This window comes from Peromyscus eremicus, chromosome 2 (assembly GCF_949786415.1).
Source record: "Peromyscus eremicus chromosome 2, PerEre_H2_v1, whole genome shotgun sequence".
In the NCBI taxonomy this organism is placed as follows: domain Eukaryota; kingdom Metazoa; phylum Chordata; class Mammalia; order Rodentia; family Cricetidae; genus Peromyscus; species Peromyscus eremicus.
Window position 1 is genome coordinate 136,223,944 of NC_081417.1, and position 16,302 is coordinate 136,240,245.

The window sequence follows — 16,302 nt, forward strand, 5'->3', positions numbered from 1 at the left end:
GGTACATGAGGAGAATGTGGGAAACACGACCAGCCCACAAAGTTGGGGCCTGCAAGAGGGACCTTAGGAAGCTTAGGAATTGGGACAAGGACGGTGTGGACCAAGAACAATGCTTTCAAACCTGCTGTGCTTGGTCCAGAGGGGGTCTCAGGAGCCTCAGGGCACTGTGAGAAACAGATCTGGGATCTGTCATTGCATGAGTTAGCTGTTCCCCCACACTTGAGTCTGTACTGTTTGCGTTCAGGAAAACCTTTTGTTCCAAGAGTAGGAAGCAAGCAGTGGGATCTTCACCTGGAAGCTTTTGGTCCTGGCTGCAGGAAGCGTGGAGAGTGATGCTCCTGCATCCACCCATGCAGTAAAATGAAGCGCTGAGGTGCCTGCACTTGTACGTAGTTGGTGTGCGGTTTTAAAGCTCTCCGGTGGAGTTTTTGCATTTATTTGGTGTTTCCCCACCCTCAGCCTTATTCTAAATCACTACGGCGTTTGCACACTTGCAAATTCTCTTCAGAAGCTCTGACTTGATGGAAGTGGAGGGCAGTGCCCTGTGTGCACAACTTCCTCTCAGCGTGGGGCTGTGAACAGTGCCTAGGAAGGCCGTGTGTGTGTGTGTGTGTGTGTGTGTGTGTGTGTGTGTGTGTGTGTGTGTGAGAGAGAGAGAGAGAGAGAGAGAGAGAGAGAGAGAGTGTCAATCTATCCCCTGTGTTTAAAATGTGTGTTCCCAGGTCTGGATCTTCAGGGCCAGCCTCAGGATTTGAAGCACAGGTTTCATTTTGAACACTGCTCTGTGGAGGCCGTCATACTGTGGGTCTCACAGGAAGCAGGTGGCATGGGTTCTGGCCCTTGCTTATGCGTCCAAGGGAAAGAGAGTGGGTATGGATGGCTTGGGGTGCGGGAGGGTAAGACCAGATCTTGGATGTGTTTGCTCTTTGGACCTCAGCCTTGTGTAGTTCTTCACTTTGAATATGTTGTGTAATATGCCTAAATATTAGTTCATTAAAACGTGGATAATTTATAAATAAATATCAGGTTGAACCACAAGAACTGCTGATAGTGAAATTGTTTTCATCTATGAAAATGACTGCTGTCATGTTGAATGGCATGTGTTGGAGGTCTGTGCATTCCAAATTTTTGCTGTTCCTGTACAAGAATACACTGTAGGCCCCTGGTCCATGTTCTCCCAGCTCCACACTTCACCCCCAGATAATCTAGTCTGCAGCTCAAGAAGAGTCGGGGCTTTGAAATACGTCATCTGAATACCTGTCTCAGTCTATTGAGGCTACTATAACAATAACATAAACTTGGTGCTTTACAGATAACTGTTTAAGAGGCAAGAAAATCTAAGGTCAGGCCGCCAGTAGATGCATGTGCTTGGTAAAGGGTCTGGATCCTGGTTCCCAGAGGCCTTTGCTGCTTCCTTGAGTGGTGGGAGGGGAGCTCCTTCAGGCCCCTCTCATAAAACACTTTGTAATTCCGCTCTAGAGAGCTCTGCCCTTTTGAGCTCACTGTCTGCAGGCCTTCCCTCTGGGAATTATAATTACCACAGGGCTTCAGAAGAACTCTTGGCCATAGCAGTGTGCAAAAGGTATACATTCAGATCAGATGGTGCTGGGATACACCCAGCGGGAACTTGGGGCTCAGTGGCCAGTCCTCTAGAGACAGCGGTGCTGTGTCTTGTAGGAACTTTGGGGCTGAGGAGTGTGGACAAACTGTTTGCAAAGATGGGAAGGTGCTGGCTCTGCACTACCTTTCGTTTTTAAAATAGCTTCTGAGATTAGAAATTATCCCAAAGCCAGCCTTGGGCTGGCAAGATAGCTCAGCAGGTTAAGGCTTTTGCCGCTAAGCCTCATGACTTGAGTTTGATCCTTAGGACCCTCACCCTGAAAGCAGGAAACTGACTCCCTCAAGCTGTCCACTCATGGGCACGTGGGTACGCACACAAATGTGAAAACATACACAGCTGGGCGTGATGGTGCACACCTGTAATCCCAACCAGCAAGTGAGAAGCTGAGGCGGCAGCTTTCCTATGCCAGGCTACCCGGAAAACAAGACAAAAGCAGAAACAGATTCCAGATAGACAGCTGCCTTGTTTTTACTGACTGATACTCCACTGCTCTGGGCCAGTTCCTTCAGCCCATGCTCTATTGATGGGGTTGATGTCTCCAGCTTAGCTGTTGTCCTAAATGCCTTCCATCATTTTTGCAGATGAGGGCTCGGGATAAATTAGTAGGATTGTCAAGTCAAGAGGTGTGTTTCTTTCTTTCTTTCCTTTTTTTTTTTTTTTTTTTTTTTTTTTGAGACAGGGTTTCTTCGTGTAGTTTGGTGCCTGCCCTGGATCTTGCTCTGTAGACCAGGCTGGCCTCGAACTCACAGAGATCCACCTGGCTCTGCCTCCCGAGTGCTGAGATTAAAGGCGTGCACTGCTGCCGCCACCCCACCCCCACCCCCCCCACCCCCCGTCGAGGTGTGTGTTTTCTTAGGTAACCTGGAGTACCAGGTCTTCAGAATTGACACTAGATAGGATAGGATATTGCCTGTTTCCCTACATCCTGCCCAAATGACAGCATTTCTAACCTTTCTATTACTACTACTACTACTACTACTATCATTGAGACAGGGTTTCTCTGTGTAGTAGCTTTGGCTGTCCCAGAACTCACTTTGTAGACTAGGCTGGCCTCACACTCAGAGATTCACTTGCCTGTGTCTCCTGAGTACTGAGACTAAAGACATGCACCACCACCGCCCGGCCCTTTCAATTCTTTTGGAATAGCAACTCATGGTGATTTTATTAAGTACACGTAATTGTAATTTTTCTCCTTATTCTTCCAGCTGTGTGTGCGTGTGCAACACATGTTGAGGGTTGAACTAGGGGATTGATACATGTTGAGCAAGTACTCAACTACCTCCTGCCTAAGAATTTTCTTGGCAGCTGGGCACACCTTTAATCCCAGCAGTTGGGAGGCAAAGGCAGGTGGTTCTCTGTGAGTTCCAAGGCCAGCCTGGTCTACAGAGCAAGTTCCACGACAGCCAGGACTGTTACACAGAGAAACTCTGTCTCAAAAAAGCAAAACAAAAACAAAAACAAAAAACTTTTGAAAATTCACTGCTTAAACAAAAAGCACACACCTTTACGAGCTAAGAGGACTGTGAGCTTGACACAGTTCTGCACTACATACTGAGACCCTGTCCGAAAACAAAAGCCAAAAGGAGTTCCCTGTCCATGTCAGTGCTCTGTTTTGCCCGTTCTTCCAGATAGCCGGATCTCCAGAGCCCAGTCTCTCAAACCTCATGCAGCCACTCCTACCCTTGCCCCCTGAAAGGCAGTTCCAGGTGGGCAAGCCGCCACTCCAGGCAGTAGTAGTAGTACCGGGAGCTGCCAGAAGGCGGCAGCAGGGTGCTGCCTGCCTGGTGTATTGTGGGCTTGGTTGCCTAAGCCTTTCCTCCTACGGAGTCTCCTTGCTGTTTCTTAAATTGTTTAGGATCACCAGCGGCTGCCTTGCTAGCAGCTTCAGGAGGCACACCCTGGGTTACAGCCTGGGCCTCCTCCCCCTCCAGGAACTGGCTGCAAGGATTTACATGCCATGGCCTAGGATAGCTTGGGCTTTCTTAATGACAGGGGCCTACTTCCTGCCTCTTTCAGCCAAATCTCCCACACCCTTTCCATGAACTAGGAGGTCCCCAGGACGGGTTCTTGTCACCCAGTCTGCTGTGAGCCAATGACAGAAGATGAGCCAGGAGTTGAAGCCTGGGACAAAGGCTCCAGGGTCCTTGGGCCACCTTCCTCTGGCAAGGCTTAGCTAATGACCCTCCCCTCAAGTTCTGTCTGCTCACTTCTTTACCCAACACCTCCTTGAGACAGGGGGTTACCCTTTTGTTCAAGCTCTTTCTGGGGAGGGTGGCAGGGGAAAAAGGAAGTGAGAAATGGAGCTTCAGAGATGGGTGCTGGCCTCGTCCCAGCTGCTGGCTTCCCTCACCCCCTGAAAGACACCAGCAGTTTGGGGCGTTAGCAGCCCCAGGTGTCCTTTGCACAGTGGCTCTTTAGGTACCAGGATCTTCAGGGACCGCCAGGTCCTCCCATGTCCTGAAGAAGCCCGATGGAGACTGAGAAGACATGGACGTCCGGAGCAGGGCTGCTTCATTCCATTTTGGGCTGGCTCAGTCTGGCAGGGAGTACAGAGATTTCCTATATCAGGCTACCGGCGGCGAAGGTGGACTGCAGTCATTTTGGCTTCTGAGCAGGCTGGGGCCCCCCTTGAAGGGGTTAATCTTGTGGGGCAGACCTTGCCGAAACACCTAGGGGCCAGCACCTACCTGCTGGCACTAGTAGGCAGGGCCTGTGGGAAGGCCCCGCTCCTAGGGATCATTTCCCAACAGTGGGAATTTGCATACACACCAGTTTCCCCATCGGCCTCTTGGCTCAAGTGACCAGGAAAGGCAGCAGGAAAGAGCAACTGGGGCAGCTACTTGGAATTTGATCCCTTGCAGCATGCCTGGTGGCTTGAGCTTTGGTCTCAGGAGTCACATTCTGTCCCGGGCACCCTCTCCCGTTAAGCTCACACATGGATCCCTGTGGGTCAGGCAGCCGAGGCCCTGTGAGAAGGGTGGTGAGTTGCCCAGGGCTGCCCAGCTAGTGAATGGGACTTGAACTGGGGTCTGGCTGCCGCTAGCTAAGGTATCCCCTTGCAGTATCTAGATGGGTGGTGTGGCTTTGTGTCCTGTTCACAGGTGGGAGGCCGAGGCCCCGTGACTCAGCACCACCCATCTATGCTGCTTTCGTGGGCCAGGGGACGGAGCTGGTGAGAGCTTTGCAGTTAAGGCTGAAGCAGGTCACAGAGAAGCAGCAGCCTTGGCTTTGAGCCTGGCTGCCTGCATTGCCCTGCCCGGAAGCTGGATTGAGAAAGAGGCCTGGAGGCATGGCTCTGTGGCCGGCTGGCCCAGCTGAGCCGAGCCGTCAGGAAGCATGGGTGCCAGGTCAGGCATCAGCGGGCCGAGCTGACCCTCTCTTCCCCAGGGCCCAGCCCCATTTGGCACCTTCTGTGTGGATGTGTAGTCCTCGTTGGTTCTTGTCAGGGAACTAGCCGGGCCAGGCCCTGCTTCCTGACATTAACCACAGCCTGCTGGTACTAACATGGCTGCCTGTCTGCCTGTGGGACCACCTCATTTGCCACCTCCACGGGACAGTTGGCAAATGACTTCAACTCTGGCGAAGGAAGCAGACGGGGGAGTTTCCCACTTCCCCTTCCAGAGGACCCCTGATTCTCACGACCCTCCGGCGCCATTATGTTGTTCAGAGAGAGACCGGGCCCTACTGAGTCGTTATAGTTGTCTCTCTGGGAGGACATTTCTTCCCATTTCTGCAGGGGCTTGAGTCACAGTAGACTGGTGTCAGATTTTGGGATCAGGGACGAGTACTGAAAGCCCTGCCCCAGCCTGCCTTCCTCCGTGGGACCTTGGGCAAGTCACTCAGCATTGCCAAGCAGCTGATAATGAACCAGACAGTCCGGTATTTTAGCTTCCTATCCCATAAAGACAAACAGATGCCCGTAAATAAGCCTTTTAATATGAGAACACATTGGGGTGTTTGTGTGTCTTGTGTGTTTTGTTTCATGTCGTTTGAGAGAGGGTCTCATGAAGGCCAGGTCGGCCTGGACCTTGCTTTGCAACCAAAGATGGCCTTGAACCCTGGCCCTCCCCCGTCTTCTTCCCAGATGCTGGATTGCAGGTGCCTGCCCCAGCACCAGGTGCCCAGTCGTGAACTCCGTGCATGATTGGCTACATTCCCAGCTCCCTGGACTGCAAACTGTAGTTGGATTGTAAAGTCTAAGTAAGGTTTTATGCTGATAAACCACCTGAGGAGGCTTGGGACAGACATCTTGAGTGCCTGTGGGAGGGAGGCTTCCAGCCCACGCATGCCGAGGTACCCTACCCCTGCCTTAAGCAGGGACTTCTGGAAGGGTGGTCAGGAGCTGGTGGTCAGGGCCTCTGGGGTGACATTTTCTTCCTCAGTATCACAGCTGTTCTGTACTGAAGTAGCTTTTAAAACAAAATATAGCTGTACCGGCCATTAAGTACAAATCAGAGGAATTGTTCAAAGGTAGCATTATTAAAGCTGTAATTTTTTCCATTTTCCCTGTTCGGGGACTGTGTGACAGCCTAGTCTTTCATTTAACATATTTAATACTCATGTTCATTTTTGAGGTTGGAGCAGGGAGGAGGAGGGAGAGAAGAGTATCATCTTGCCTGGGCTTGTCTAGGCTGGTGAGCAGTTGGACGTGGTGGATGGGGTCAGTCCTGTGAACCCACCCACAGGAGTCACACTTTTGGAGGCCTCTTAATGAGCAGTTCTTGTGTGGCAGGAGGCAGGCCACACACCCAGCACGTATTATCTCACTGAGTCCTCGTGACAAACCTGTAAGGTAGCTGCCATTAGTATTCCCATTTCATAGATGAGGAAACTGAGGTCTGGGAGGGACAGTCCCTTGGCTCCAGCTGGCAGAGTCAGTGGCAGGGCCTCTCCGTGCTGCTGCCCCTACCCCAGCTCTCTCCAACCCTGCTCTGCCACCCTTGTTCTTTGGACACAGATCTGGGAGGAAGGCCCCGGAGTGCAGCACCCAAGGGCTGTCTCACACCCACTCAGATCCCCCACCCTCTAGAGCTATAACCTGGCAGGTCATTTCCCTATTTCCTACCCTCAATTTTCGTCAGCATAGAAAAGGGGAACAGCTCCATCCCCCCGCCCCCCCACCAGGGTCACCCTATCCAGCTGAAGCCTCAGGGTTCTATGATGTTATACTTCTGCTTCCTGTGCCCGTCACCTGCTGTGGCCCAGGGACACCTCACCTCCTACCCAGGCTCCGCTCCAAGGGACCAGCCAGTTCTGGAAAGCCTCCTTTCTGAGGACAGGGAGTGACATCAGATGGCTCCCCCAGGGTGAAAGGCCACCTGCCCGCCTGGCCTCTTGTCACTCCAGGTCAGCTCTGCCCCCCAAGGACACCAAAGACAACGACCTCTTGCAAGGACTTTCAATATCCTTTATTTTTGTCATTCTTTCCATTTAAAATATTTCAATTTTTTTCCTGTACATAGCATACATGTGTCCTCCCACCCGTGGGGAAAGGTAATAGGTGTGGGGAGAGAGGGCCTTGGAGCCCTGGTGGGGTGACGGGGTAGGTGGACAGAGCGGGCGGGCGGGTGGGTTATAAGAAGCATCTTGCTTACTAACATGAAGCCTCATGCCCTGTGAACAGGGATGAAGCCGCATGGCTTGAGGGGGGCCTCGGAGGGCAGGCACATGGTGCCCAACTAGCCGGTGGTGCCGGCGTCCCAGGGACAGGGTGGAGGGTGGGGTCTAGTTCAGGCCTCTGCTCCCCCAGGCCTCCCTCCCCGCCCTCTGAGAAAAAAAAAGAGGGTTTGGGCATCAGCCACGGATGGACGGCCTGACCGGCAGCGTCTCCTTAAATGACAGAGATACAATGTGTATCAACAGGGTGATCGCTTCTGACCCATGCGGGATAGAGGTGCCACAGGGCCAGAACCAATCCTACGGTATCTTTGGTTTGAGGATTCTCTTGCCTGCTCCACTCGTCCCTCTGTCCAGCTTCCAGGGTGGGCCAGGGGCTGGGGACTGACCTGTGATGCCTGACAGCCCCCTGAGCCACCTTCTGGCTTTACTCGCTGAGGTGCTGGGACTTGTAAGAAAGAATCTCAGCGGCCAGCTGCTGGGGGTCCAGGAGCTGCGGGAAGCGCCCCATCACAGCTTCTACCAGGTGTGGGGGAAAGACACCACACAACTTGGTGTACACACCGGCCCTTTCTTTGGCCCTTTCATTCGCCCTGCCCCAGGGGCCCCTGCTAGCTCCTGGGCTGGGTCTCTGGGGCTCCTGAAGGACTGGGGTGGGTGAGGGCAAAGGGTATGGCTCAGACCAGTACTCTCTGGCTGGAAAGGTGGGTAGCTGGGGCACATAGTCAGTGGGGACACTGAAGTGGCCAGCACCCAGGGGCTGTCTAAAGGGAGCAAAGGCAGGTGCTGCTGGCCGCTCAGACCCATAGGTATGATAACCAGCATAAGGGCCCCGAGTAGGGCCCGAGTCCCCAGGGGTGCCTCCTCGCACCCCCCACAATTCTGACATCTGGCTCTCCAGGGAGCCGATGCCTGAATCAAAGCACTCCTGGGAGGTATACGGGAGCGAGTCCAGGGTGTGTGGGAGCCACTCTGTGGGCCCCAAGCTGCTCCCACTAACAGGGAGGCTCCTGCCAGCTGGAGTAAAGGTCTGTGTTGAGCCTTCTTGGTGGGGGCCCGGGGATGATCTGGCCCCCAGTTTTTTCCCATCCAGGCTGCCTTGCTCAGCTTCTGAAGACACAGAGCTGGGCTGAGAGGCAGGGGAAGGCCTCTGGCCACTTTTGTCCTTGACAGGGGTCCTGGGGGGCGAGAGGAAGGCATTAGCGCGGAGCTCATCAGCCACAGAGCGCTGGGGGCGGCTGGGCCGCTCAGGGTGGAAGAACCGGCACTTGATTCCGTAGGTACACTTCCTCCCTGCAAGAAGGATGGAGAATGTCTCTAAATGGGACCAGAGGGAAGAGGAGGCACAGGGACTTGGGGTTTAGGTGGCCTAGTACATGTGGTCCCCACAAGGAAGCCACCAGGGCACAGGCGGGCCTACCTAGGTGGATGGGCAGGCAAGAGGAAAGGTGGGGTACAAAGGGCTATTGAAGACAGAGCTGGGTCTCACCATAGGGACATGGCTGCTTCCTGTGTTCAGAAGGCAGTGGCTTCTTACGCAGGAAGTTGTCCAGGCTAGGCCCATGCCGTCCCAAAGGGTCATCAGGGGGCATGAACCTGCAGCAGATGAAAGGAACGCTCAGGAGAAAGAAATCATGAAGAGGGACCAAGGAAAGGGCTAGATAGCCAGCCTTCCTGGGAAGAGTAGCTCAGCCCCCCAAACTGCCTGTCTTCAGGTACCCCAAAGGAAGAGGTGATCCCTCAGTTCAGAGGGTATAGCTCAGGATTACCTTCAGGCATTCCTCAGGCTGGGAGCTCTCAGGGTACCGAGAGACCACAAGCCAACTGCATCCTGGGATGTACGCTGCCATAGACTTACTTGAGAGCCATCTAGGAACTCATTGGGTCTATCTCAAGCTAGTGTCAACCCCCACCCCCCAATCAAAGAGTTCTACTGGCCTCAGCCTTCTCTCCACTACTCACGTCACCTCCAAAGTTGCAAGCCAGACCATGGGCCCCGCAGGGTCCACCCCCAGTATCTCTCCCAGTCCTCCGGCAGGAACGCACTTGTCATTGACGAATGAGTACATGAGCAGCCGTTCCTCAATGAAGCGCTTCCAATCCTGCCTCTCGCCTTGGAGGTCCCGGTATGTGTCGTTGGAGACTACCACCCCGTCGGATTCGAAGGCCAGCTTCACAATGAAGCGGTCATCATAGCACACCACGCGCTTGCCACCTACACGCCTGGATGGCGTGAACACCAGGATTTTCTTCTTCTCTAGTTCCCGCAGAATGTGCTGGTCTGGGGGATGACAGAGGTCCAGGTCAGGGGCCACTGGGCATCTTGGGACATCCACAGGGCTCCATGTCATAGTGGCCAGACTCAGAGGCTGTTCGCACCAGTTTCAAGAGGACAGAAACCAGTCAGCCACATGGAAACCAAGCGCACCTGTGCGCAGGACCATCCCGTTCAGCAAGTGTGCTGAGCCCAGAGTGGCTCTTCCTGCTTCCCCTCTGACCTGTGTGCCATGCCTGTACCATAGGGGTCTAGGAAGAAGTGTCTTGGCCCTGTCCCTTATACACTCAGAACAATGCTCCCAGGCTTGTTCAGAAGAGGCCCAGAGTCCCCAGCCTGGACCAGACCTGCAGACTTCCAGAGAAGTTGTCCGGTCACTCCCTCCTCCTCCTCCTCAAGGTGGGGGCTCTCGTGAGGGTGGTGGCCACAGCTCGAACATACCAAGCATTCACACTGCGCTGGGTCAGGCACTGCCGTACCATCTCAGCCGCTCCTTCAGCAGTGTTTGGTGGGTACTGTCAGCACACCGCCACCCTGTCCCACTTCACAGAGGAAGAGCCCATGGCTCGGAGCATAGCTACTTAAGACCCTCGCCTGGGTTACTCGGGGCCAAGCCTCTCACCCCGTCTTCTTGGACTAGCGCCCACAGTCTCAATCATGAAGCTATACTGCCCCTCTGCCAATGGGGAGGCTGAACAAGGGACACCCCTCCAGTAGGATGAGGGAGATACTCCGAGGCTGCACAAGGTGACTTCTAGCCATTCCTGTCTGAGCTGGGCCGCTGAAGGTAGCAGGTGCTGGAAAAAGAGACTGGTCCTTGTTTACAATCTAGAAGGTGCTGGCCCTATTCAGTGACTCTTTTGAGGAGCGCCAGGGTCCCTGGTACAGTGAGACCGTCCCCTTCCAGACGGCATCCATACCTGTGATGGGCACATCTGGCCGAGGCTGTTCCTTCCTCCAAGATGGTACAAACACGGTGATGTCTGTGTGGCCCCGCTCTAGAAACCAGTTCACAGCCAGCAGAATGCCCCGGCAAGAGAAGACTTCCTTGTTCCCGTGGCTGGCAGAAGAAGGACATGTCAGCTCACAGAGTAGCCAGTCTGTGGTCACCCAGGCTGGAGCAGAAGTGGGAAGTGGGCCATGCTCTAGCCCTGCTTGGCCTTGCTGGGTAGCTGCAGGACTCAAGCCCTGGCCCTCTGCCAGTAGGGCCTAAGGCCTTGTCCCTGGGCCGGTTCCCACAGCGCCTGGTGGCCAGCCCTAGTTGGGACTTTCCCTAAGATTCCATCTCAAAGTGTGGATCCACCCAGGAATCTAGCCACACTGGCTCCCCACGTAGAGGGGGAGGGTCAGGCCACTTGCAACATACCTGGGGGTGGGGAAAGGTGATGGGAGACTTGGGGATCCTGCCCCACCCAGGAGCTACAGGGACCACGGGACACAGATGTGCACACGTAGGCTGAGTCACCTCAACACTACATAGCAAGGAGGTACCAGCGAAGGAGGCGGGGGAGGCACCAGCTATGTAAAGCAGGAGAAAAAAACCAGACTGTTCTGGATTAAAGTTCAGTCTGTGAACAAGGTCTCAGCTTGGGTCCCCAAAGGGTGCAGGGAAGGAGCACAGGGTGTCACGCTTCCACAGGAGTCAGGAAATAACAGCCAGGAGGTACTCCAGGAGCTCTTCCGGGTGAAAGTGAAAGGCCATCTCTTTTCCTCTCAAGAGGCCAATTCCCCGCAAGCCTGCCCTCCCTGCATGTCTGTGTGTCCTCTTCTCCCCCCTCACACTCCCCCCCACCCCGCCCCACCCCAGGGAGGGTGTGACTCCTGGCAGAAAGATGGGCAGGAAATTGCTGGGGAACTCTGCTTGCTCACAAGGAGGGCTGGGGCGTCAGGCCTTGGCCTTCTTCTATCTAAACATGGCTTTCCTCAGAAGCAGCTGAGCTGGCTCCTAGGTTGCCCTGGTCTGGGTCTCTGCCCACACGCTTTGTGGACAGCATCTTTCCTTAGACAAGCCATTTCACAGCAGGGGACAAACTTCCCTAAGGCTTGAGGCTAAAGACAGCTGGTACGGTGGAGTTCCTGGAAGTTCTGAAGGGGGACTCCCTCCCCCGCAATCCCAGCCTCTGGTTAGCACCATAGTGAGCAACTCAGACTCATATTTGGCAAATAAAACAGAATAAATGTTACGCAAAAGAGGCAAGTCCATGGCAGACCACATCCTGTGGGTAGCTTTGGGGGAGTGAGAGTTGGAGCCCCAAGAGAACGTAGAGTGGGAAGTGGGGTAACTGGAGGCATGGAGGCTATCTGGGGGGCGGGGGAAGAGGCTCCAAAGTCTAGAAGTCTTTGAATTGTAGAAGAAACAAAGTTCACCCCCAAGGTAGCACTCACACCTTCCTGGTTCCCTGACTCCCATGTAGCCTGCTCATAATAGAGTTAACACTCTCGGGGAGCTGCAAACCTGGCCATTCTATGTTCCCCCAGAATCATGAGCAAGCCCCCAAGAAGTACTGCAATTACCCTCCCCTTCCCCTCTGTTCAGATGGTCCAGAGACTAAGTTACCAGGGTCACACAGCAGCCAGTGATCAGAACCACTCAGCTGGCATTTAGGTACCAGCAGCCCTGATGGTTGGGAAAGGCACAGGGGTCATCCAGACCTTTCAGTGCTGGGAATGAAGACTCCACGACACGTACAAGTTCCCTGGCTAGTGCTAAGAGGTGAAAGCCGAGCTGGGGTGTGGGGCTACTGGATTGCCATCTTGTCTCTTACAGAAGACCCAGAGTTTATGTGAGAGAAAAGTAGTTTCTGAACTCAAGTATCAATGATGCTCAGTCTGCATACGGAGAGGAAGGGGCATCCTTGGAACCAGAGAGAAATGATGGACTCTTGGCAAATTCTTGCACTTCCTTCTGGAAGCCAGGTGACATGTCAAAACCTCTGAGAAGCCCTTCCTCGCTTTCCAGGGCAGGTCCCCATCTGTGGCTTCACAATGTCCAGCCTTGCCCCATCATTCTGTTTCCTTCCCTGGGCACTCTCTTGTCTCCCCCAGATGTGAGGTAGTCATCTGCCTCATGGCTCACTGTCCTGAGTGTGCAGTGTCCACCTGTCCCCTGACCTCCCTATGTATTCATGGGCCTCTCCTAGACCAGCAAAGTCAAGCTTGAGGATCTCACGATGCCAGGGGTCTTAGGTTGTGTACTGCCTCTGGGCGTTTAAAACCATGGCTGGGGACAAGTCCACTCTCCGCAGTGCCGACACTGGAATGTTCCCTCAGCAGGTAGTCATAGCCCTATTCTTGGCAGAGAGAGCACTTGAGGCCGGAGGCCCAGAACGCCTGGACAGCTCATTCAGCTCACTGCAATGCAGGAAGCTTGGTTGGCCCAGGAAAACCAACTTCCTCCCTCCCTCAGAGTCCCGCAGACCCACAGGTCAGGGCTCCCAGCCTGATGGGCTCTGTATGTGGAAGACTCCAGCTCCTGCCCAAGGACAAGGCAGGGCTAGCCTCCCCAGGTGAAAAGAACTGCCTGGGCTGGGCCTAGCGAGTGGAGGAAAATTCCCTTAGAAGGAAACAGAGGTGAATTTCCCCACAATTTGCATATGGTGGGGGCTAGCTGGCCTGCCCTTGTGTGTGTGGGGAGCAGTAGGGTAGGAACCAAGCAGCTGCTGAGACAGGAAGTGTGAGGCTGGAATTCCCCTTCCGTGGCCACCCCAGCTCAGAAACCCCCAGCAGATAGGCAGGCGGGCAGACGGCCCGCAGACAGTAGCTGTCTGTCTCTTTGGTATCAGCTCTCCCGAACCCCTCCACCACTGCCCCTCCTCCCGTCCAGGCCCCTCCTTCCCCTGCCCAGGACACAAATACACATAGCACATGGCTGCCCACAAGACTCCTAACACCCAGCCCATGACTCCTAGGGAAAGTCAGACCCCTCCTAATTCCTACCCTATTTCAGAACCTCAGAGAGAACTCCAGACTCTGAATGTACAAGTTTGACCCGCTGCCCTCTGGCACGGAAGCCAGCAATTCTCAGCCTGCCACCCAAGATCAGCCCATTTTAAAGATGTGAAGATAGACCCAAAGGTGTAGAAGAGGGTGGGCTGCCCCCGCCCCGTGCACCAGCTAAGTAGGGCCAGGACCAGCTGGACAGCTCACTTGATTGACCGAGCTGGGCTGGGAGTAGGTAGGACCAAATGCCAGGTAGGGAAGAAGCTGACATCATTACAGGTTGGGCAGTCCACTTGGGAGAACCCTCAGGGCAACTGGGAAGGCGACTTCCCCTCTTCCTGTTCTCTTGCTGGGGTCTCCCCTGGTCTCTGCCAACAGGAACTTTTCCTTGTGTGTGATCCACCCATCCTGACTCACCAGCCCGCTGTGCAGGGAACTGGGAGAAAGCAGGGCTGGAGGGTGCGCCCTGGATAGAAGGGAGAAGTCAAGGGCTCCTTAAGGTCAGAGGCAGCCTGGCTCATATTGTGCCTCCTCCCCACCCCATTCCCCGTGAGATCTGCCAAGGCGACAAGCACTGAGGTCTGGGAACCCCCAGAGATCAGTCCAGCCCAAGCAGCGTCAGTTCAGGCAATATAGATCCCATCAGGCCACCTGCACACACCCATGGAACGAGATCTGGTGGAATCAATAGATTCCACCTGGTCACGGCTAGGAAGCTCTCAATAGCTAGCTAACTAAGCCTCGCTTCTGTAGGAGCACAAGTCTAGGACAAGGAGGTTCCAGAGGTCTCGGCCACTGAATAACAACAACTGTTTACTTAGGACTTGCAACTTTCCGTGTTCTTTGCATTTTCTCCCCACAAGGGCCACCCGAGAGGAAAGACTGACAAGAGTCAAGAGATGTGGCTCAACCTGTTAAGCTCCCAGAAAGCTCAAGCGCACAGGTGAATCCCCCCCGCACTGTCTGAGTTTGAATCCTTGCTTCCCATTTATCAAGGAGCATGCCTGGAAAAGGGTTTGAGCTCCCATTTTCCTTCTTAGGACATTCATGAAATACCCCAAGAAGTCTTAGGGCTTCAGGGATCCTCCTGGCACATGGTGGGACCTCACAGAGAGTGTCTGCACTCCCTCACCAGTCCACAAAGAAAGCAAAGCTTTTTCCCCCCACCCGAAGGAAGAGCCACAGATGCTATTCCACAGGTCCTCTCCACAGAAGTGACACATACCTCATGGCCACATTGCTTCCATCGATGACCACAGGTCTCAAGTCACTGCCCTCCTTGTCCTCCTCTGGGAGTGAAGGTTCTAGAGAGGAAGGCTTGGGGGTGCTTCCACCCCTGGGCACCAGAGGGGGCTGGGGACAGGGGTCTGTCGAGGTCTGGCACTCTCGCTCAGTAGCTGAACCATGCTTCACCAGCTCCCCCAGCACGGTGTTGGTGTCCGCTTGGACCCCCAGCTTCTGCAGGACACTGTGGATCTCGGAGGACGAGTAGCCCAGTTTTCGGAAAAAGTCCACCTTCATCTGCAACTCAGCAGAGGCCTCTTTAGCCTCAGGATCCTGGGGTGGCTGAGGGCGACCCCGGCAGCTGTGGCTGTCTTCAAGATCCCACAGACTCATGGTGGGGCTGGCTTCTTGGACAGGCTTCTTTCCACGGGGGTCACTCATATCTCAGATTCTTGGAAGGCGTCCATCACAGCTCCTATTGACCAGACCACAGGGTTAGGGGCAAGGAATACCCAATGTAGCTCTCTTCTTCTGCCTCTCTCCCCCACAGGATGAGGCAACATGAACCGAGGTGACACTATCCAAAGCCATCCTCACGTGCCAGCTTAGGCTGTGCTCTCAAGAGCTCTCGACAAGGAGTTATTCTCATATGAGGGAAACTGAGGCACAGTCAGTAAGAATTTACTCAAGGTCGTCAACTCATAGTTTGTCACACAAAAAAAATTTGAACTTGTCTGACTCCACCCCCAAACCCGTCCTGATCCACGCCAACCCAAGGGACCCAAGAGGCAGGGGCGGGGCTCTCAGAAGGAAACTGGGGGCTGGAAGTGCGCAGGGGACTCAGGGGCTTCCCCGTTGTGGCCATCGCCTTCGTTCTTCAGTCCCATACTAAGAGCCCAGGGCCGGAGTCCCATTCCAGGAAGGACAAGTTTCCGGGGTGACCCACAGGGAGAAAAGTTGCTGGGAGACTCTGGTTGGCTACCGGGCCCGGTGACGCGAGGCGGTCCCGGCTAGAGCCTCGCGCATGCTGGGTGCCCTAAGACAGCCCGCTCCACTCACCAGGGTGAACTCGGCGGGGTCCCGGTGACCCGCGATGGAGACGCGGCCCGCGACCCTCCCGAGGTCAGTCCCATCGCAGCGTACCACCGGTCCCACCCCGCAGCACTCACTCACCCCGCCGAGCGCCGGACGCAGCCCGTAGCGTGTCCATGGAGCCAAGTCCCGAGGTCGGACGGCACCTTCGTAGCTGCGACAGGCGGGCAGGTGCTTTAAGGGCCGTGACGCGGAAGCCGGGCAGGGCCGCCGCCCCTTCCTGCTCCGCCCCGCTCCTGCCCGGCCCCGCCCCCGGCAGACCCGCGCTGGTCCCGCCCCGTCCCTGACCAGACCCCGCCCAAGCATCCTTAGCCACGCCCCTGGCCACTCCGAGTCTGGGCGGCCCGGAGCTGGTGCCACCCGACTGCTTAAGGGAGGCAGGCTCTGCAGAAGCAGGTTCTGCGCACTGTGCAAAACCGGAATATAGCACGGCTATATTCGATGGTTCAGCTCAACAACTTGACAGGTCCACCGGCCTGGTCCAGACTTCCAAGTGCACAAGTGGGGCCACAGCCATTGGAGGTGGCACCTTCCT

At 55.0% G+C, this 16,302-nt stretch overlaps 1 protein-coding gene across 1 annotated transcript; it reads right to left on the bottom strand.

The window, feature by feature from the left end:
- Nucleotides 1–7,037: 7,037 nt before the first annotated feature.
- Zc3h12a (zinc finger CCCH-type containing 12A) lies at nt 7,038–15,955 on the bottom strand. The gene is made up of 6 exons (XM_059256110.1): nt 15,849–15,955; nt 14,677–15,150; nt 10,433–10,572; nt 9,284–9,518; nt 8,727–8,833; nt 7,038–8,530 (listed from the first exon to the last, which is right to left on the bottom strand). Exons 2-6 carry the CDS (start codon nt 15,114–15,116, stop codon nt 7,665–7,667), a joined length of 1,788 nt encoding a protein of 595 aa, XP_059112093.1. The 5' UTR covers nt 15,117–15,150; nt 15,849–15,955; the 3' UTR covers nt 7,038–7,664.
- Between the last annotated feature and the right edge of the window lie 347 nt (nt 15,956–16,302).